This window comes from Camellia sinensis, chromosome 6 (assembly GCF_055761805.1).
Source record: "Camellia sinensis isolate YWXY chromosome 6, ASM5576180v1, whole genome shotgun sequence".
Classification (NCBI taxonomy): domain Eukaryota; kingdom Viridiplantae; phylum Streptophyta; class Magnoliopsida; order Ericales; family Theaceae; genus Camellia; species Camellia sinensis.
Window position 1 is genome coordinate 181,648,585 of NC_138966.1, and position 21,283 is coordinate 181,669,867.

At 41.1% G+C, this 21,283-nt stretch overlaps 1 protein-coding gene and 1 long non-coding RNA gene across 3 annotated transcripts; both read left to right on the plus strand.

Annotated features, from left to right (window-relative positions):
- Positions 1 to 477: 477 nt before the first annotated feature.
- Positions 478 to 5,295, plus strand: LOC114282194 (uncharacterized). 2 transcript variants are annotated; one of them, XM_028224846.2, is made up of 6 exons: positions 478 to 1,116; positions 2,637 to 2,799; positions 3,606 to 3,782; positions 3,890 to 3,973; positions 4,411 to 4,492; positions 4,602 to 5,295. In XM_028224846.2, the coding sequence occupies exons 1-6, from the start codon at positions 761 to 763 to the stop codon at positions 5,054 to 5,056; spliced, it is 1,317 nt and encodes a 438-aa protein (XP_028080647.1). In that variant the 5' UTR covers positions 478 to 760; the 3' UTR covers positions 5,057 to 5,295. The 2 variants fall into 2 exon arrangements, with proteins under 2 accessions (XP_028080647.1, XP_028080646.1); XM_028224845.2 differs by having other exon boundaries at positions 497 to 1,116; positions 2,634 to 2,799.
- A 336-nt stretch (positions 5,296 to 5,631) lies between these two features.
- On the plus strand, positions 5,632 to 21,283 carry LOC145793094 (uncharacterized). Its single transcript, XR_014333609.1, has 2 exons — positions 5,632 to 5,664; positions 20,889 to 21,283. It is a non-coding gene; the product is annotated as an uncharacterized LOC145793094 (long non-coding RNA).

Below are 21,283 nucleotides of genomic sequence, written 5' to 3' on the forward strand. Positions count from 1 at the left end.
CAACAGAACTGCAAGAATTTGTCATGTACAATATAAGAGTATTTTAAAAAAATAGTTAAAAATTACTTTTTAATTTCTTTTAATTTTTTTTTTTAAGAAAGAAGGGAGTTAAAAAATGAGAAGCGACTTTTAGGCCTAGTTTGGGAAGACTAAATAAGTGCACTTTTTGACTTTTTATGAAATATGGGTTGGGTTTGAATTGGGTTTGAAGTGATGTATTAGAGAGATGATGTGACTTAAATAAGATGATATGACTTAAATAAGATAGTGACTTTTTAACTTTTTATCTTTTTTCAATCTTCTCAAATTAGGCCTTACCCTACTTTTTAAAATACAATAAGAAAATTTGCGGGTGCAAAGGAATTTATTAGTGGCGGGATTTAGAAGCTACAGGTACAAACCTGGCTACGAAAAGACCAAAACACCCCTCAACACCCACTAATCCACCAACCTGCTTCAAATAAAAGTATCAAAACATCTTCCTAAAAAACAAGCAAACTTGATCAGACAGTTATTACAGCGCCACGTCACACAACATACAAGACTCAACAACCGCCTAAACCCTGACGTTTCTCTCTCTGTTTGTCTGTCGTTCCCTTTTTTCAGGTTGTCTCTCTCTGCAATCTATGCAAGCTTCCATGGCTTAGCACCTTATCTCCTTATCTCCTTATCTCATCCACTTTGTATATACATATACATATATGTATATTTATCGATTCTCTCATGTGCATACACATATCTGTGTAGACACCGATCGATAATGGAGCAGAGCTTCTTCGATTTGATCTACTTTCTACACTGCCCAGGCCTCGCCGAGACATTTCTCGACGTTTTGCTCTCCTCAGTTCCGATTTGGCTCGCTGTCATGATCGGCCTTGTCATCGGCTGGTCCTGGCGCCCTAGGTGGACCGGTCTGCTCTATCTCGGTCTCCGCTCCAAGCTCCGGTTCGCCTGGACCGCGCCGCCGGGGTTCGGGGCTCGGAGGTTCTGGCTCGCCTTCACGGCATTTTCGGTTGGTCGGAGACTTTGGTCCAGGTTCATTTGGAAGGGAAAGGACGGTTCTCCGGCTGCGGCGGCGGCGGCGGCGCAGGTGGTCGGAAGTGGCGGTGACGTCAGGTGAGAACGGTTTTGAAATTTGGTTTTTCATTTATCGAATTGTATATTAATGACTTTATTTATATATGCATATGTGTTTGTGTATCTGTTATGAGAATTAATTTAGGGTTTTTGATTTAAGGCTTCTTGGTGATTGTATGCAATTTGATGTCTTGAATTGATTAGGGACTGTGCTCTGAAACCTTATTTGTTAATAATGCAACTAAATCTATGATAATTATGTGATTAGGGCTTTTATGGTTCTAAACTTGGCATGAATTTATTTGTAAAGTATGCAGGGAACAGTGTGGTCTATGGTGTGTGACCGTTATACGCTGTTATGTCGTTGAAATAGTTGAAATTTTTGGATAATGTGTGTCGGTTTGTGGTATCCATAGTTGACGTAATGATTTTGTCGTGGCGTTACTGGCATCGTAGTATGCCCTTGGATTTTTTGTTTTATGTATAGAACAATGTAGTTGACGTATTGATTTATGATTGTGTTGCCGACATTCATCATTGGTTACGGTGTTAGCTGATATAGTGGTCCACTTAACATGTTGCAATGCCGGCGCTAGATGAGTCATAGAGCTTGCTAATTTTACTTTCTATTGGTTAATATAGTTTGGGAAAATTTTGTTTTTTGTAGTCGGGGTTTTGTGTGTCTTTTTGAGTTGTTGGCAGCCCTTCACGTGTTCGGTTTATGTGTACGGTTATTTTAGTAATCCAGTGGCGGTATGCCACTGACAATGAGGTTACTCCATATATAACGATATGGTATCTTTGAAAATCCAAACATGTGGAATGACACTTGGTATTATTTAAAAATAAAAAATAAAAAATAAAAAATTGAGGACTAATCTACTAGAAGGAAATTGCCAATTATCACATCTTGGTTGTGTTTGAAAATTTAAACTATGTTGAACCACAAAGTGGAGGGTCACTTTGTTATGTTGTGGTTGCAAAGTTTCAAAAGTATCTCCAAGTCATGTTTTCTCACCTAATTAGTATTGACAGAAACAGATGGTTGGGGCACCTAACTCAATGGTTACGAAGTCTAGTTAGGGATATATAACACATTGACTTTGTGGCTTAGGGAGATTGAGGTTGTCTATATTTGTAAGAAGTTGCTGCATGCACGGTAGAAGACATTTACCTAAGCCTATCATTTTGGGACCTTTCTAACTTAGGGTTGGTTTGGGATGTTCTAAAAAAGTGTACTTTTTGACTTATTGGCTTATATGGGTTGGGTTTGGGTTGGGTTTGATGTGATGTGTTAGAGAGGTGATGTGATTTAAATAAGATGATGTGACTTAAATAGGATAGTGACTTTTTGACTTTTTGTATTATTTAGGTCATGCCAAACTTGGCCTTAGATTAGGAAACAAGGGATTTCTGTGTCTTAAGCAAATTATATATATATATATATATATATATTTTTATTATTATTATTTTTTGGATTACCACCAGTTATGTTTATAAACTTTTGAACCTTAACTTATTGGACATGTCACCATATTTTGACTTACTTTTTTTAGCAGGCCCAGCAGAGGAACCTCACAGGTAGCGAATGTTGTGGTAGAGAAGGATCTAGAACACCTATTGCAACTTATTGAAAACAAGGGTGGGAAAATGGAGTGGCAGAGTATGATGGGACGCTCCACCTCAAACTTGACATACCAAGCTTGGCGCCATGATCTTGAGGTACAATTTGGCCTTGACTTTGTAAGATGTGTATTTTCTGTGTGCTGGAGAAATCTGTGGGAATTACTTACATGGATTTTGACCTTTGTTTGATGCATGTATTGTCTTTCAAGTGCTGGAAAAGTGGGCCCAAGTCTTGGCATTTGCATTGTAGTTTAATTAGTGTTTTTCATTAGTAATAGGGGTCATTAAATTCTAAAGAAGCAAAATTCTCATAAATATGAATTGACTTGGATATGGATATAGGATAATAATCACAGTTCACACATGCATCCGTTTTGTTTTTCTATGGAAAACTGGATGGATTACACAGCTTGACTGATTAAACAATAATAGATTCTTTAAAAGCTTTCCGTTTGTTACAGGAATGTAATAAGATGAGGGAAAATCCGTAGTTGAGCAGGAAATGTTTATGCTTCTTTCTTTCTCACTGTAACAACTTGATTCCAAAGTTTTACCATTTTTAGCTTAGATGGTTTGTGGGATACATACCCATGTAGCTTTACTCCTTATATTGGTGTGTGGCTCCTTGTTATTAGATATTCAGACCTTCACTTTTTGTCAAATTGAAATTGTAGAATATAACAGAAGCATGCATAGGGGCATCTGGTTAAATGATACCAGATGACTTTCTTAATTTTTATGTATATGTAGTATTTTCTGGTGACTTAAGAATATTTTTAACTTAATTTTCTGAAACCTTTCCTAATTGCAAGATCTTGTTAGAATTCAAGTCTTCCTTCCCATTTTCATTGTTGGTTAAAATTTGTATGCATCAAAACCTGACAGTGAATCTTGTTCATCAGACGGGGCCCACAGTGTACCATAGCAGAACCGTTTTTGAGGATGCAACTCCGGAGATGGTTAGAGATTTTTTCTGGGATGATGAGTTTCGCACTAAATGGGACACCATGCTTGCATATTTCAAAATATTGAAGGAATGTTCTCATACAGGGACAATGATTGTGCAATGGATAAAAAAGGTATTTCTGAATACGTGCATTTTGCATCTATATGGATGAGTTTTATCTTCAATGGCTCTTGTTCTGACAATGTATGGTTTGATACCTTGATTTGCTCGTTTGTGCAGTTCCCCTTTTTCTGCAGTGATCGCGAATATATCATTGGTCGAAGAATATGGGAAGCTGGAAATACATATTATTGTGTGACAAAGGTAATAATTTCTCAAACTGTTCTTTAGGTTTTTTAGCATCTTGCTCTACTCTATGCAGTTGTTTCCCCCACTGAATGAGTTGCCTTATATACATCTATGTATTCATCATAATGTGTAGCTCTTCGTTTCTCATCAAACACAATGGAAAGAATGAGAACTGTAGAACTTGACAGCAATATTTTTATTCTGACAATTAAAATGATAATTACCAGGGTAGATACTTGATGAATATTCTTTGCCTGTTTTATTTTCTTTCATGTGTTTGTTGTTAGATTCTTTGTTTTTTTTTTTTTTTTCTTTTTTTGGCAATAAGATGTGAAAATGTCTTCCAACTTCTTGCTTTTCTTTGGAAAATCAAATTTCTTTCAAATGTTTGTGTATATCGGCTGTGTTGGTGTATGGACAATAGCTTTTAACTTGAAGCTGTAATATTGCAGGGGGTGCCATATCCAGCTTTACAGAGGCACGAAAAGCCTAGGCGTGTGGATCTTTATTTTTCAAGCTGGGTTATCAAGCCTGGTAAGCATTGTCAAATAATCATGTGATGCTTACAAATACTTTCAATGGTAGTTTCTATCTATAATTCAATTAATGTAATATTTTGATCGGTATATTTGCATACTTGTAGTGCATTCCCGTAAAGGAGATGAACAGTTGTCTGCGTGCGAGGTGAATCTTGTACACTATGAAGACATGGGAATCCCTAAGGATGTCGCGAAATTGGGAGTCCGTCACGGGATGTGGGGAACTGTAAAGAAGTTGCACTCTGGCTTTAGAGCATATCAGCAGGCAAGGAAATCCGAGGCACCTCTGTCCAGAAGTTCACTGATGGCAAGCATTGCCATGAAGATTTCATCTGAAGAGAACACCAATTCTTTGGAAATAGTGTCTAGCGAAGAAGAAGAACAAGAAGAAGAGAAAGGACAAGCCATGGATATTCAGAGACCTGGCAGTGATCATGGTGGCGTTGATTGGAAATGGGTAGTTATAGGTGGTACTGTGGCTCTGGTTTGTGGACTTCATACTGGCGTGATAGGAAAAGCCTTGTTACTTGGGGCTGGCCAAAGAGTCGCCCGGAAGTGAGAGACAATCCAGCTGAGGAGTAATAGCTTTTCTTTTTCTTCTTTTAACTATCTTTTTTTTTTTAACTGATCAATGAGAACCTAGTTTACATATTAAAACCTCGAAGTCTCTGCAAGGCAGATCCATCAGTTATATGGTCCACCCCCCCCGGGGGGGTCACTTTTTACGGTGTAAGCTAAAGAACAGAAATGTTGGTTGGAAAGTGTTCCAATGATAGAAGTTTTTTGGTTATGCCTAAATACTTGGGTCAATGTTAGTACTTGTAGTTATGATTGTGTTGGTTGTTAGAGGGTGATGGTGGTGATGGTGTTAGTGGCGGCGGTGCTGCCATCAGTGGTGGTTGACGCTTACATGTATTATTATTATTATTATTTTTTGGGAATAATCTAGCTTTTAGGTTTGGCATAAAACTTATAAATGGATCTCTGTTTAATTAGGGCAGGGATTTTTACAATGACACTGATCATATTTACTCAAAAAAAATAAGCAAGCCTTTCTCTCTTGCATATTATTGATTTTTGTTTCTGACTTCTCTAGCAAACATCACTAATGAAGCTCCATTTCTTCTCTTGAAGGTCAAAATCACTTCAAAATTCCATTCTGGCCAGGTGTGCTATTAAACTCTCTGCATATCAATCTTGACTCAATCCCTAATCTGCCTCCGAGAGTCATTGACACCATTTCCGACCACTTCCTCAAGTCCTTTCCTCCTCTCCTCTGCCACCATCTACCCCCTCCCTCACCTCTCTGCAACTCCCCCACTACTGCCCTCCCCTTCAGGTGATGTACCTTTTCCCATTAACAAATCCCTCCCCACCCCCACCCCAGCCCACACCTCCTCATCTAGGGTTTCAAACAAATTGGAAGGAATAGAGTGGGGTGGATGGTGACGGTGATTGGGTGAGAGGAGGGGTAGATGATAGTGAGGAAGGGGCTGGGGTGGCTGTAGGAGGTGGTGGTGTGATGGTGGCCTAAAGGTTAGAAGGGTGTTGCTGAGAGTGAGTGTCAAGGAAAGAGTCTTTTTTGGTAATTAATTTCAGGATATAATGGTATTAATTTTTTCTTTCCAAAGGTAGGGTATCTAACAATATTTTTGGATTGCATTCCACAAGTCTGGAATTGAATTGGATTCATATCTCAATCGTGAGAGTTAGCTTTTGTACACACATATTCTCTAGGCACACACATACTAAATACCTTGACTTTAAATTTTTAATATTTTTAATAGATCCACCATATAACAAAATTATTCTCATTTTTTAACCTTTCAAATCCAAAGTCACACCCCTTCCACCTCACCTCCACCCCACCCACCTCTACCATTGACCACCACCACCTCTACCATTGACCACCACCACCTCTTCCAACTCCAAACACCACCATCAACGCCTTCTCCACCTCCAACCACCACCAAGCCCTTCCTTTACCACCCCCACACTTCCTTTGTTTTTTTTCATTTCTTTCACAAATTTCTCCTCAAATCTAAAATCTAAACACAACATATAATGATCTTCTTATACTGAACCCAAAAGAGAAAAAAACTTATAAATTGAAATTTTTGAAGTTGCCATACAATGTTGATGCAGAGCCTTATGAATAAAGCTTCTCAAAAAATGTTTTTGCTTTTTCATTGTCCTGGCATTAGTTGTCATCTTGAATTGATTTTCTGTCGCCATGCTGATACGACAATGTCTGATAAGACCCAAGGACTCTACTAAAATACAAATGGCCTTGCGACTTTGCCGCTCATATTTATCATTATTGTGATATAACACAAACAATATGTGGAGTAAAAATCTTTCATTGTTTTTCAAAGCACTTTAAGAACCATTGACATTGAATAAAAAAAATCTTTCATTGTTTTTCAAAGCACTTTAAGAACCATTGACATTGAATAAAAAAAATCTTTCATTGTTTTTCAAAGTATTGTTTTTCAAAGCAGGCACCGTTTGGGAAGTGATTTTGTGGGTTTTTTTTTGGCTATTTTAACCACAAAAGATAAAATATGTTATTTTAGTTATAACAAATAAAACATCACATCCAATCTATAACTAAAAAAAATTAAAAAAGTCAAAAGCATTTCTCAAACTAAGCTTTTTAGCCTAGGCTAAAATAATCAAGAAAGCCAAAAAGCCAACCCACTTCTCAAACCAACCCTTAAGAACAATTGACATTGAATAATTTACGAACAATGTCAAAACAAAATAAATTAAATTTCAAAACCCTGTTGGAACAATTCGTCTTGAATTTTTCAGTTGGCGATTTTCGGATCTTCAAAATTTGGCAATGATCTTGTTTATGTAGAACACAAGTCACGTTACTTAGTCGCTTTCCTAAAGACAATATTTGCACCCACCAAAAAGTTTGCAAGGGGTTACAGTAAATTTGCCTCTAAGATATAATGAAACCTGATTTAAAGATCAAGTCTACCAGTGTCTGCACTGACGACAGTAAATCAAAATACTCTTGATATAATCAAGAAAACCAAGACACTGATAATCAAGTCTGCAGAATTTGATTACCAATAAGAAAAGCAAAAACTTGCTTAAGAAACTTTTAATTGAAAACTCTAAATCAAAAGAGAGAGAGAGAAAGAGAGAATTGCAAGAATGCTTTATGGATTTTTGGATGGGCTAAAATGGCTGATTTTACACCCTATTTATAGGCCTTGATTAATGCATATTACTCTCACACTGAATAGATGCCTTGACTGATCATACCTCATCACGATCGGGTGTCATCTCATCTGTATAATTGTGCGTATCTCCCAATTAACAACAATGATCAAACCGCTCCAGATCGGACACGCAACCATTCGGTCGATTGGTTGACTCATCGCCAACAGACACCACATCACTGCCACATAGAGCTAAGTGTATTCCAACTCACCTATGCCACGTTGGATCCACATCATCGCTCTAACCTGTTCGATGCAAATAGGTCACTGCCACGTTGAGCTAAGTGTATTCCAACTCACCCATGCCATGTTGGATCCACATCATCACTCTAACCTGTCCGATGCAAATAAGAAAGCGCCCTCATGGCGCCTTGCGTCAATGCGCCACTGCCTACGCAGCGTGCATGTGATGCGAAGCACCATCTTTGCGGTGTGAGTGCATGCACACTAGTATCCATCCCACAATTTCATATTCAAATAAATATTCTATGTAACACTTTATTAAGTGCTCCATATTTTGCTCTCTTTTCAATGTGGGACAAAGTTCCCAAGCTTATTTCAAGTTTTCCAAAGAAAAACAAAGTAGGTTTTGAAAACACCCAAAAACTAAATAATAAATTTTGAAAACTCATTTTGAAAATTTCCCAACAAACCCTACTAGGTGTGTGTGTTGTTTTCTGACCACACTGCCAAACAGGTACTCAACTAGAGAACGCTGGCAGAATAGACTGCGCTCGAACGACCTGTAACAGAAAGAAAAAGACTTCGGTGGTGGTTCCTCCACCCAGGGGCACTCCGACGATCAAGTCAGTTATCTCTCAAAGATAGCAAAAGTGCTTAACTCACTATTCAAGATGCAAAAAGCGTACCTTAGACCCATGAGGGTGCCTCTCTTTTATAGCCAACACTGACCTAATTTCAATAGAAGCCTAGCTCCAATGGATTCTGTCTCAATGCTAATCTTGGACTCCCAGTTAGATTGGGATAAACTCTCTAAGAGTCATATCTTTATCCAAACTGAAGCCTTCGCCAATTCTAGGACTCTTGTCCCTTATCCGCTTATCTCGGATTCTGGTATCTTCGCAGATAACGCCGGCCTAGACAAGATTACCTCACCATCATGACCAGGACACGTGGTACCTCGGCTGACACTTCGGTGCCACCTCGACCACTTATTGTCATTCAAAAATTATGTCCCCACAACTGCCTCCTAGGTTCTATTACCTCGGCATCCTGAGGTGATGGAACCTATATCATTTCTTCCATTTAGCACATCGGCTAAGCTCGCTTTACCCTTCATTACCGAGGTCATCATTCGTCGGTTCAATATGACCAAGACTTATAGTCCGTTTTCATCAATGCTTTAGAACCAATAACCAAGTTCGTTCAAGTTTCTCAGCCGAAACCGTCTCCCTAGCCGAGGTCCTTCTCCATTAAATCAAGAACTCCAAGAGTTTCTTCACACGTATGAGCTATTACGCATAGTGTTTCAACCGTTTCTACTACGCGTCTTTCCCCTACTGAGTCATACCTGACACGCGCCATTAAGTCGCATCGCACTTGCGTGTGCCGTCTGACAAGCACGTCGTCCTAGACATAGTAATTGCGTTTTTGTCGTCATTTCATGTGTTTGATCAAAACCATATCTCTCTCTCCGTCTTTTCACTTTTTCACCATCATTTTCGTGCAAACTCTCTCTCTCTACTCTCCCAAATTCGCCATTGTTTCAAGCTCTCAAGCTCTGCAACCACTTCCATTCTTCTCTTCCGGCGACGCTTTTGCTGATCTTTTTTGATTCTTGCCATCATCTGACTCCGGCATACTCAACACTGGCTTCACTCATGTGGTCAACCACTGCTTTCCTTCGTTTTAGTTTCTTGTTTCTCCTCAAACTGTTACATTTGTATACTGCTTCTGTGACTTCATTCATGTTCTTGAATCTTCATTTATGTTGTAAATTTTCCCTTGCTTGCAATTTGTTTATGGATATATACCCGTATTCACACACTTGTTCATTTTGCCACTGTTTTTGGCCTCGCGCTCTTGTACACACTCTGTTACAGCATTCTTGATAGGTCATCACTATTCTTGATTTTGAATCATGTTTTTGTTTCTGTTTTCTTGCTGTTTTTACCAGATTCTTGCCTTTAATCCTCCTATTTTAGTAACTCTAGGATTTGGATTTGCCTTAGAACTCCAAACTGTAGGAAAAATTGAAACAAATTCCGTTTAGGTTCTGAAAAACCGTTGCTCCAGCATTCGTTTTGGTTTTGCCGAGGTCCTTAAAACCCTAACAAACCACTTCCCCTTGCAACCCAATACTTTTCCCCTAAAGCTGACGTTATGGGTATGTAGAGGTGGAAGGTAGACACCCCAATTAAGCTAGAATATTTTAGGCAGGAGTTCATCATCCCTGTCGATGTCCACTTCAGGTTGGCTGGAGAGGAGGACTCCATTATGCCTAAGGACGACTCCGTGCCCTTTCCAGTCGTAGCCTTCGTAGAATGCGGACTTAGGCTTCCTCTCGATATTCTCTTTCGAGAAGTCCTACACTACTGCAAACTAAACCCAATACAGCTTGCCATTAACTCCTACCAAGTTATCAATGGTATAATTGCCTTATCCAAAATGGAGAATGCTAGGGTTACCCTTGCTGACATCCAGCACTGCTACACTATGTGCAGCCTTAAGTCAGAAAAAGACTATATTTACTACCTTAAGCCAAGGTCAACAAAATACAAACTCATTGCCGACCTCCCTGATTCCAACAAGGGCGCCGGGGATGATTATTTCATCATCTCGGGCAACTGGGAGTTCCTTCCAAATGACGATCTCCACCTCTACCCTTTAAGCCGTACACTATTCAGAGAGGGAGATGATAAAAGCCAAGTGTTATTTTTACTTGCTTTCAAGTCTTTTTTACTTGGATATTTTTGTATGTTCTAACGTCTGTTTGGTTTTGTTTTGCAGTTCTCCCCCAGCCCCCAAAGGGCTTCTGCAAAAACTTTTTTCCCAGTAAAGATTTCAAAAAGTTGCTGGACTTGCCTGTTAATCAGCGCAAGGCTCCTTTGTTGCTCAACTTTATCCCGAAGTACAAAACTGTTTTTCCCGACGTCCCAAGAAAAAAGAAAAGCAAGTCTCCTCCATCAGCTACAACTCCCCAAGCCGAATCATCAAGGCTTGACCAAGGATCAACATCTGGTCCTTTGGAACAACCATCAACCTCGGCTCCACAACTAATCCCACTTTCCAATACAAACGCCGATGTCGAACTGTAGCCGCTGCTGAGATGGGTTGTAAGAAGGCTGTAGCCAATGGCCTTCTAGCCGACATCCCTAACACTGTCACTGCATAACCATCACTATCCCAGTCTCAGCCAAAACCAAAGCCAAAAAGGATAAAGAGAGCCCAACCAAAGGCAACGGTGACTCAGATTGACACTAAGGACACCTTGTCAATCTTAAAATTGGCCGAGGGTGAGAAGAGCTCCTCTGCTATCGAGAAGAGGCCCGCCGAGGCCGCACCTTCTAAATCAACTAGGTCAAAGAAACCGAGGTCCGAGTTAGCAACAATCTCGGGTTTTCTAAAGTCTGATTCCCCCTGGGCTCCTCCAATTATAATTGAGGACAAGTCGGTCAGAACTGGCGACAGCGCCGACGACATTGAAGTCGTCGTTGCCCTCTCTATCGCCTCATTCCTTCCTAAAGATTTCGATCGCAATGCCGAGATGAGCAAGTATGAAAATTTTGATTTAATATTGCAGCACTCTATACAGGTAAGCCCCATCACTTGGTACTCTCCACTCTCTGTTTTTCCATACTTAGAGAGTTTTACTAACATGTATTTTTTTTTTATTTCTTCTAGGCGATCTAGCACGACCACTCATTCCTGATACAGTCCTTCGCCATCAAGAAGGAGTTAGTCCAAAAGACAAAGGAGGCTGCCAATTTGTCCAAGTCCCTTAGCGGCCGAGGGAAAAATGAAGGCCTTGATAGATCAAGCCAAGGCAGCCAAGAAAGCTCAGGACAAGGCCGATGAAAAGGCAGATGCTGTAGAGGCCATTGCTAAGGTCCTTAAGGTCGAAAAGAATGAGGCCCAAGTGAAAACTGTCGAAGCCCAGACCGAGCTCCAGGCTGCCCTGGCCATAAAAGAAGCCGAGATCAAAGCGGCTGATGAGAAGGTGTACGCCGAGGGGGCAGCCGACGTCAAGGAAGATTACAAGAAACAAGTGAAGCAGGCATGCAACAAGGGTTTCACCCTTGGTTGGATGGCTGCTCTGAAGAAATTGGCTGTCCCTGAGGACTTTCCCTTAAAAAATGCCAGCAACCTTATCCTACCATTCCCCCATAGTCCAAGCCAATCCGAGGATGAGACTGAGTCCGAGGAGGAAACTGAGGTCGAGAAGACGAAAGAAGCTGCTGGGACCAAGTCCCCAACTCTGAATGAGTAAGTCTTAGACTTGACTTAGGACGAGGAGGACGAGGTCTCGAAAGATGCCACCCCGATAAGACAACATCTGACGCGTCTATCGCCGAGAGGAGTATCAACCAGACTCTCTAAGAGATCGATGCCGAGCTCGAGGCTGAGAAGGTTGCCGAGAAGTCTTCTCAACTGTCTTCTGGGGCCGAGACGCAATCTGTCGCCGATGTCGAGTAGTCTATTTTGATGCTTTTCTCTATTTCTCGTACCTTGTACTTTTTCTTACTTTTGAAACAATGTAAGCTTTAATTGGGCTAGCGTGCCACTTTTGTAATCTGAACAATTATCCTTCAATGTCAGGCTGAAGTGCCTTATTTTCTTATCTGAATGCACTCTCAAATTTCTTCTTTCGATGTGATTGCATGTTTGTCTTCTTTTTACTCTTGTATGATTCTATACTTTGAATAATTTGCATTTCTTCAACGTACACCTTAACTATGTAATCTTCTCGGTGTGGAATACTTCGGTTATACCCACTAGCAGTTTATCTCAGCTTTGAACTGACACTTGAAAATATTTTTTATAATATTTTCACAAATGTTGTTTACAACTTGCCACTTCACTCTTACTTACCAAGGCTTCTGTCTTGGCAAAATGGTAATCTCGGCAAAATAGTAATCTTGACAAGTACATAAGTACTTCTTTCAATACAGCCTTGGCTTAACTTGTAAACTTTTCTTAAAAACTTCAACAAGTGTTAAACCAATCTTCCTTTACCATAACCTCGGCTTAACTTCAACTTGTAAATTCTTTCTTAAAATTTCAACAAGTGTTAAACAAACCTTAGCTTGTAAATTCCAACTCCCAAGCATCATTCTCCAGCTCTCTGCCCCCTAATGTGAACCTAAGTTCCACTTTGGTTCTCATTAAGCATGTGGCTTTGACCTTATCGCTGAGGTCAGATTCAAACAGAGTGGCCGAGGTTACCAACCTTGGTCTCTTTGTTAATCTGATGTTTGACTTTGCCGATATAGCAAGTTCAAGTTGATTCAACTTAGTTTAACTCTATTATATGCAAGTATAATTTAACTCTGCCATATAATAAGTCTAAGTTATTGGTCATGTTTTAATCAGAAACATCACCAACTTAGTTCGACTCTATTATATGTAAGTATAATTCAACTTTGCCATATAATAAGTCTAAGTTATTCGTCATGTTTCGCTCAGAAACATCGCCAACTTAGTTCAACTCTATTATATGCAAGTAGAAACTCTGCCATATAATAAGTCTAAGTTATTCGTCATGTTTCAATCAGAAACATCGTCAACTTAGTTCAACTCTATTATATGCAAGTAGAAACTCTGTCATATAATAAGTCTAAGTTATTCGTCATGTTTCAATCAAAAACATCGCCAACTTAGTTCAACTCTATTATATGCAAGTAGAAACTCTGTCATATAATAAGTCTAAGTTATTCGTCATGTTTCAATCAAAAACATCGCCAACTTAGTTCAACTCTATTATATGCAAGTAGAAACTCTGTCATATAATAAGTCTAAGTTATTCGTCATGTTTCAATCAGAAACATCACCAACTTAGTTCAACTCTATTATATGCAAGTATAAACTCCGTCATATAATAAGTCTAAATTTTTTTTCATGTTTCAATCAGAAACATCGCCAACTTAGTTCAACTCTATTATATGCAAGTAGAAACTCTGCCATATAATAAGTCTAAGTTATTCGCCATGTTTCAATCAGAAACATCGTCAAGTGACTGGTTAGTTAGATTACACAAGTTTAAAAATCAAGCTAAAACTTTATTATTACTTCGGCTAATAACAAAAAACTTAAAAAACAAGAAAATCTAATGATAGAAAAACTTCAAATTGCAAGTATTCCAAGGTCTTGGCAACTCTTTGCCTTCACTGTCTTCAAGCCGATATGCCCCATTACCCAGGATCGAGATAATTCTGTAGGGTCCTTCCCAATTTGGGCCAAGCTTGCCCTCTCTAGGATCCTTCTTGTTGCCGACGACCTTTCTTAAGATGAGGTCACCAATTTGGAACTCTCGTGGATTGACCTTCTTATTATAAGCCCTGGCAAGCCGCTACTGGTATGTCCCCAACTGAATTGATGCTTTCTCCTTTCTTTCTTCTAGCAGATCCAGATCTCGGGCCAAGAATGCCTCATTGGTTCCATTTTACACTCCCTGGGTTTTGATCCCTGGGATGCCAACCTCTAGTAGATTGACTGCTTTTGTGCCATAAGTCATGGCAAATGGGGACTCCCCAGTTGATCTTCTTGGCGTAGTCCGATATGTCCAGAGTACATTGGGCAACTTTTCCACCCACTTTCCCTTTGCTACTTCCAGCCTTTTCTTGATCCCATCCAAGATAACCTTATTGGAGGGTTCTGCTTGACCATTACTCTGAGGAAAGATTGGTGTAGAGTAATAGTTCTTGATTTTGTACTTTGCACAGAAGCTCTTGATTAGCTTACTGTCAAACTGTGTACCATTGTCTGCTATTATTGCCCTTAGGATCCCAAACCTGGTGATGATGTTCTTCCATATGAAGTTCTTCACATCAACGTCCTGAATTTTTGCAAGGGATTCAGTTTCTACCCACTTGGTGAAATAATCTGTTGCCACTAGCAAGTACTTCCTTTGTCTAGTTGCTTGAGGCAATTGTCCAACAAGATCCATGCCCATTGGACAAAATGGCTAAAGGCTAGACACTGGGTTCAAGTCCGCTGCTGGTTGATGTATCAAATGTGCAAACCTCTGGCACTTCTCGCACTTCTCACACTTCTTGACATAAGCTTCAGCATCTTTCTGCATGTAGGGCCACTAGTACCCCTGAGTAATGGTCTTATGAGCAAGTGACCTGCCCCTAGCATGGCTTCCACATACTTCTTCATGTATCTCACACAGAAAGTCTTCAACCTGTGCATGATGCATACACCTCAGAAGGGGTCTAATAAAAGATCTTCTGTAAAGATGTTCTTCTACTGTCAAACTGAACCTTGCCAACTTCAGTCTGATCTTATGCGCCTCTTTATGATCATCTGACAGTATCCCATCTCTAAGGAATACTATTATTGCATCCATCCAACTTGGTCCCATTTCCACACACATTGCTTCACGCTCTGCATTTAGTGGTTCTATGCTTGGACCTGACAAGTAGTCAACCATTATCGTCCTTGCCTTTCCAGGCTTCATTGCACTAGCCAGGTTGGCCAGAGCATCAACATGGCTGTTGTCATCTTGGCTAACCTGCTGTAGTCGGCAATTTTGAAATAAAGCTACCAGTCTGCCCACCTTCTTTACATAGGCCGACATCCTTTCATCTCGGGCTGCATATTCGCCTATTTCCTAGTTGACTATAAGCTGGGAGTCACAGAAGACTATTACCTTGTCAGCTTCCATTGCTACTGTCAGCTTTAATCCTGCGATCAGTGCTTCATACTCTGCCTCATTGTTTGAGGCCTTAAACCCCAAACAAATGGATTGTTTTAGTATCTGCCTACCTGGCGATACTAGTACTACTCTTATCCCTACTCCTTGTCGGTTTGAACTCCCATCAACAAACAACCGGAAGGAGTCGCCGATGTAAATGTTGCAGGGCCTGAGTTTCTCTTCTTCCCTTTGCTCTACTATCCCCAGCTAGGTTTCTCCTGGTTCACTTGGACGTTGTATACGTCGGCTCAACGGAGCCCGATGTATGATGGCGTCTGGTGTGAACTCGGTCACGAAGTCGACCAAGACTTGACCTTTGATTGCTGTTCTGGGTCTGAATTTCAGGTCATATTGGCCCAAGGCTACTGCCTATCTGGCTATTCTGCCTATCAGATCCCCCTGCTGCAACAGGGACCTCAGAGGATGTTCAGTTAACACCACAAGTTTGTAGGCTTGGAAGTAATGATTCAGCTTCTTGCAAGCCATTACTAAAGCCAGTGTTAGCTTTTCCAAGGAAAAGTATCTGGTCTCAGCATCTGCTAGGGTTTTACTTACGTAATAAACTGCCCTTTGCTCTCTATTTTCTTCTCTGACTACTACTACACTCACTGCATGCTTTGAAACTGCCAAGTATAAGAACTGCTCCTCTCCAGGTACTGGATTTGAGAGAACTGGAGCTGTGGTCAAATACTTCTTTAAGTCGGCCAAGGCGACTTCGCACTTTTCTGTCCATAAGAAGTCTGTGACTTTCTTCACTAAGCTGAACAAAGGTTACACTTGTCAAAACTTCTGCTTATAAATCTATTCAAGGCTGCAGTCCTTTCAGTCAACATCTGCACTTGTTTTGCCGATGTTGGGCTCTTCAATTCTAAGATGGCCTTAATCTGATCTAGGCTAGCCTCAATGTCCCTTCTAGTAACCAAATATCTTAAGAACTCACCAGACCTAACTCCAAATGCACACTTCGATGCATTGAGTTGGAGCTGATATGTTCTGAGGATGTCAAAAACTACCTTTAAGTCTTCTAGATGATCCTTAGGCTCCTTGGTTTTCATGACCATGTTATCTATGTGTACCTCTACTGTTTTTCCAATTAGATGTCTGAACATCTTGGTTACCAATCTCTAGTAAGTTGCTCCTCCATTTTTCAACCCGAAAGGCATCACTTTGTAGCAATACAGCCTTTTTAGGGTGATAAATGCAGTTTTCTCCTCATCTGGGAGGTACATGGCTATCTGATGGTACCCCTTGTACGCATCTAGGAAGCTCATCCTTCCATGCCCTGAAGTGACATCTACCAATTGGTCAATTTTGGGTAATTGAAAACTGTCTTTGGGACAAGCCTTGTTCAGGTTGGTGAAGTCCACACAGACCCTCCACTTCCTATTCTTTTTCTTCACGACGACCGTGTTTGATAGCCATGTTAGGTAGTTTATCTCTCGAATGGCTCTGGCCTCCAGAAGTTTGCCCACTTCCTCTTCTATTGCCTCAACATACATCAACATCGGCCACCTTGCTCGCTGGATTACAGGTTTGGCTGACCAGTCCACATTTAGTCTATGGCGAGTGACCTCGGGGTCTATGCCAGGCATCTCGTATGGTGTCCAGGAAAACACCTCAATGTTTGCTCTCAGGAACGTCTCTAGCTCTTTTTCCTCTTCCTCGGCCAAGCTCGAGCCGAGAAGGAAGAAGCGTTCTTCATCCCCTTGCTAGACAAGGATTTTCTTCAGGGCTTCTTCACTCTTCTCGGCTGGATTTTTGCCGACGTCCTCCAAGACTCCCACGTCCTCATCCTCAATCTCTGCTGTTTCTGCTTCTCATATGTTGCAGGTAGATTTCATTGCTGCCATAGAGCAATTCTTTGCCTGCACCTGATCCCCTCTGACCTTCTCTATTCCATGCTCTGTTGGGAACCGTAATAACTGATATAATATTGAGGGAACAACCCCCATTGCATGCATCCATGGCCTTCCCAGGATAGCATTGTAAGGGGAGGGGGTGTTGATTATGGTGAACTCTGTTTTTATCTTCTTGGTGCCAGCTTGCACCTCCAAACTTACCACTCCCAAGGGCCACGTTGGCATGCTGTTGAACCCAACCATTGGGCCATTGAACTACTCCAGATCATCTTGGTAAAGGCCAAGCTCCTTGTAACACCTGACATACTTGATGTCACAAGAGCTGTCCTGGTTAACTAAGATGCGCTTCACTTAGCACTCTCCAATCTTGAGGGATATTACCAAGGCATCGTTGTGTGGATGCTGCACCATCTCTAGGTCGTCTTCAGTAAAAGACACCACTGGTCCCTGGCATTCGTCTACCCTAGGTCTTTTCTGACGGACCTGGTACACATGTTGTAAATGCTTTACTTTCTGAGTCTCCCCACGTATTTTGTTCTTATTGACCTTCAAATGAATCACATTAATCACTCGAGGTTCGCCTGCCTGTAGTTGCGGTGCTGGGGGTGGCGGTGCTGCCAGTGCTTGGGGCAATCTTGCCTGCTCTTCCCTTGTCCTGGCCTTGTCTACTAGGTCCCTTAAATGGCCATGTCTTACCAGGTCCTCTAGATGTGCCTTCAGGGCTCTGCATCTCCTGAGTCAGATGTCTATCTTCATTGTGGTAAGCACAGTGCTTGCCAAGGCTTTTTTCTATAAATTCGTCTGGTACCCTTGCTGGTGCTCTGTAATAAGGTTGATTTCGGATTTTCTCCAAGACTTTATAAACCAGGATTTAGAATACGGTTGTGACTGCCTGTGCAGCCCTTAATCCTATCTCTTGCTTATTGTATCCACCATCACCTCGGCCTCGCTTCGACGAGCCACTTTTCTTCTCTTGTTTCGGCGCCTTTGTCCCCGGCGTGTCCTTCTCGGCGTGTCCTCCTTACCAAGTCTTCTAGATGTGCCTTCAGGGCTCTGCACCCTTGAGTCAGATGTTCAGCTTCATTGTGGTAAGCACAGTTCTTGCCAAAACTTCTTTCCATAAATTCCCCTGGTACCCTTGCTGGTGCTCTGTAATAGGGTTGATTTCAGATTTTCTCCAAGACTTTATAAACCAGGATTCAGAATACGGTTGTGACTGCCTCTGCAGCCCTTAATCCTGTCTCTTGCTTATTGTATCCACCATCACCTCGACCTCGCTTCGGTGAGCCGCTTTTCTTCTCTTGTTTCGGCGCCTTTGTCCCTTGCGTGTCCTCCTCGGCCCTGGCATACTTTTCTATCCTGGTCATAAGTTCGTCTATGCTTTTTGGCAATGTCTTTGCCAGTGATTTTCGAAGTACGCAATCATCTTTCAGGCCATTCTTAAACGACGTGACCGCCACCTCTTGGTTGCATCTTGGTGTTCGGTTGAATATCTCATAATACCTTTTGGCATAGGCCCTAAGGCTTTCATCCTCGCCAATTCTCAAAGCCATCAGGGCGTCCATCCTCAATGGTTGTAGTTTGTTTGTCCTGAACCTGGCCACAAACATCTCAGCCAGGCCTTCCCAACTTTTCACAGTTCCTTTCGACAACTTGTGATGCGATCTCTCTATAGGATGAGGGGAACACCTTGTAGAGCAACGGTTCATTCCCGGTGTATAATGCCATTGAGTTCAGGTACAAGCCGACGTGAAAGTTAGGGTTCGACTTATCGTCGTATATCTGGAACCTTGACATATGAAACCTTTTTGAGGCCTCAAATTTGTCCAACTCCACCAAGAACGACGTTCTCAGCTTGACCGGAGAGGTTACCTCGGCATCTTGTTGCTTCCTCTGCAGGTAATCCCTCAGATCCTCCTTGGTCCGTCCAAGAGCTCGGCTATCAACAGATTTCAGCCTTTTTAGTGCGCTACTCTCAGTATCATTATGAGTTCCCTTGGACTTCCCTCCATTGGTTGTGTCGAAACAGAGTTCCTTCCCTTGAACATCCAAATGTTCTTTGGTGCAGGCTTTTTTGGTTCGACGTGTTTTCTGGGATTCTCTTCTCGTTGATTTCCCATGCCCGACCTCCCGTGAAGGCCGGTGAGAATATTCCTTAGTCTTATCATGTTGAGGGGTTGCAGGAACTGTTTTCTGCCCACCTTTTCGGGCATCTTTTTTGGCCGCTGAAATCGGCGTATCTTGTAACGGGAATGGTGGTTGCATGACATTGTTCTGTATCATGAAATTGATGACCGTTTGTAGGTCCGCCAATTTGTTCGCCATTCCCTTCATCTCGTTGTCCCTCCGTAGGCATCTATCTTTCCATACTTGGAGGTCGTCCTCGTTATAATACTCGCTTTGGTATGATTTCTTTGGTACGTCGCCCTCCTGGCCGACGTCTTTCTTTTCGGGATTCTGATCCCGAGTTTTCTCGTTGCAATTATCTTCCTCTGCGTTAGGATCAATATGTTTCCCACTCCCAGTAGGAGTGTCGTCCCCAACCTTCTCTTTCTGTCCGTTATTGGCTATCTATTCTCCTTTCTTTCCCACAGACGGCGCCAAATTGTGTGTGCTGTTTTCTGACCACATTGCCAAACAGGTACTCAGCTGGAGAACACTGGCAGAATAGACTGTGCCCGAATGACCTGTAACAGAAAGAAAAAGACTCCAGCGGTGGTTCGTCCACCCGGGGGCACTTCGACGATCAAGTCAGTTATCTCTCAAAGATAGAAAAAATACTTAACTCACTATTCATGATGCAAAAAGCGTACCTTAGACCCATGAGAGTGCCTCTCTTTTATAGTCAACACTGACCTAATTCTAATAGAAGCCTAACTCCAATGGATTCTGTCTCAATGCTAATCCTGGACTCCCAGTTAGATTAGGATAAACTCTCTAAGAGTCTTATTTTTATCCAAATTGAAGTCTTCGCCAATTCTAAAACTCTTGTCTCTTATCCGCTTATCCTAGATTCCGGTATCTTCGCAGATAACCTCGACCTAGACGAGATTATCTCAGCATCATGACCAAGACACATGGCACCTCGGCTGACACTTTGGTGCCACCTCGGTCACGTGTTGTCATTTAAAAATTATGTCCCCACACTACGCATGTAAATTTGGGAAGTGATTTTTTTTTTTTTTTTAGCTAATATATGAAATGAAAAAGAATTGAAGATTATATTTGGTTTGGTATTCATAAAAGTTTTCCAATTTTTTTTTTTCAAAAAATAGAAGCTAGTTTGATAAGAATAAACTTTAAAAAATAATTTTAAATCTTTAAAATTTATTTCTACTTACCAAAAGGATAAATTTATATGAAAATGATCAATATTTTTTTTAGTATTATCACTAATTCTGACTAAATTGTTCACAGTGAGAAAGTGGTGACTATATGAAAAGAATCAAAAACACCAATCTCATCGAAGGCCTTTATTGTGAAAGCAACTTTTTAATTCTGGATTCTTCTACAACTGGGAAATGCATGGCTCATGTCTCCTCCGCTGTCTCCATAGATGGACAATCTTGAAAGAGACTACTCACTTTCTTGTAATTAATTACACATAAATAATTATGTAATAAAATTAAGCAATTAGTGTGGTTTGGGATAGGCCAAACCAAACCTATAAGTTTTGGTGGTTGATGTGAAGTGTGTGGGTTGGACCAAATCCCTAATCCTAACATGGAATGGATTATATGATAAGTGTGAGAGCCCCACTTGAACAATATGTGAAGTTTCAACTTCCTTTAAATTGTCAACTTGCTTATCCA

Coding starts and splice junctions, on each gene's coding strand:
- LOC114282194 (XM_028224845.2), top strand. CDS start 761: ATGGAGCAGAGCTTCTTCGATTTGATCTACTTTCTACACTGCCCAGGC. Junction 1,117..2,633: donor GGAAGTGGCGGTGACGTCAG/GTGAGAACGGTT, acceptor TACTTTTTTTAG/CAGGCCCAGCAGAGGAACCT. Junction 3,783..3,889: donor TTGTGCAATGGATAAAAAAG/GTATTTCTGAAT, acceptor TCGTTTGTGCAG/TTCCCCTTTTTCTGCAGTGA.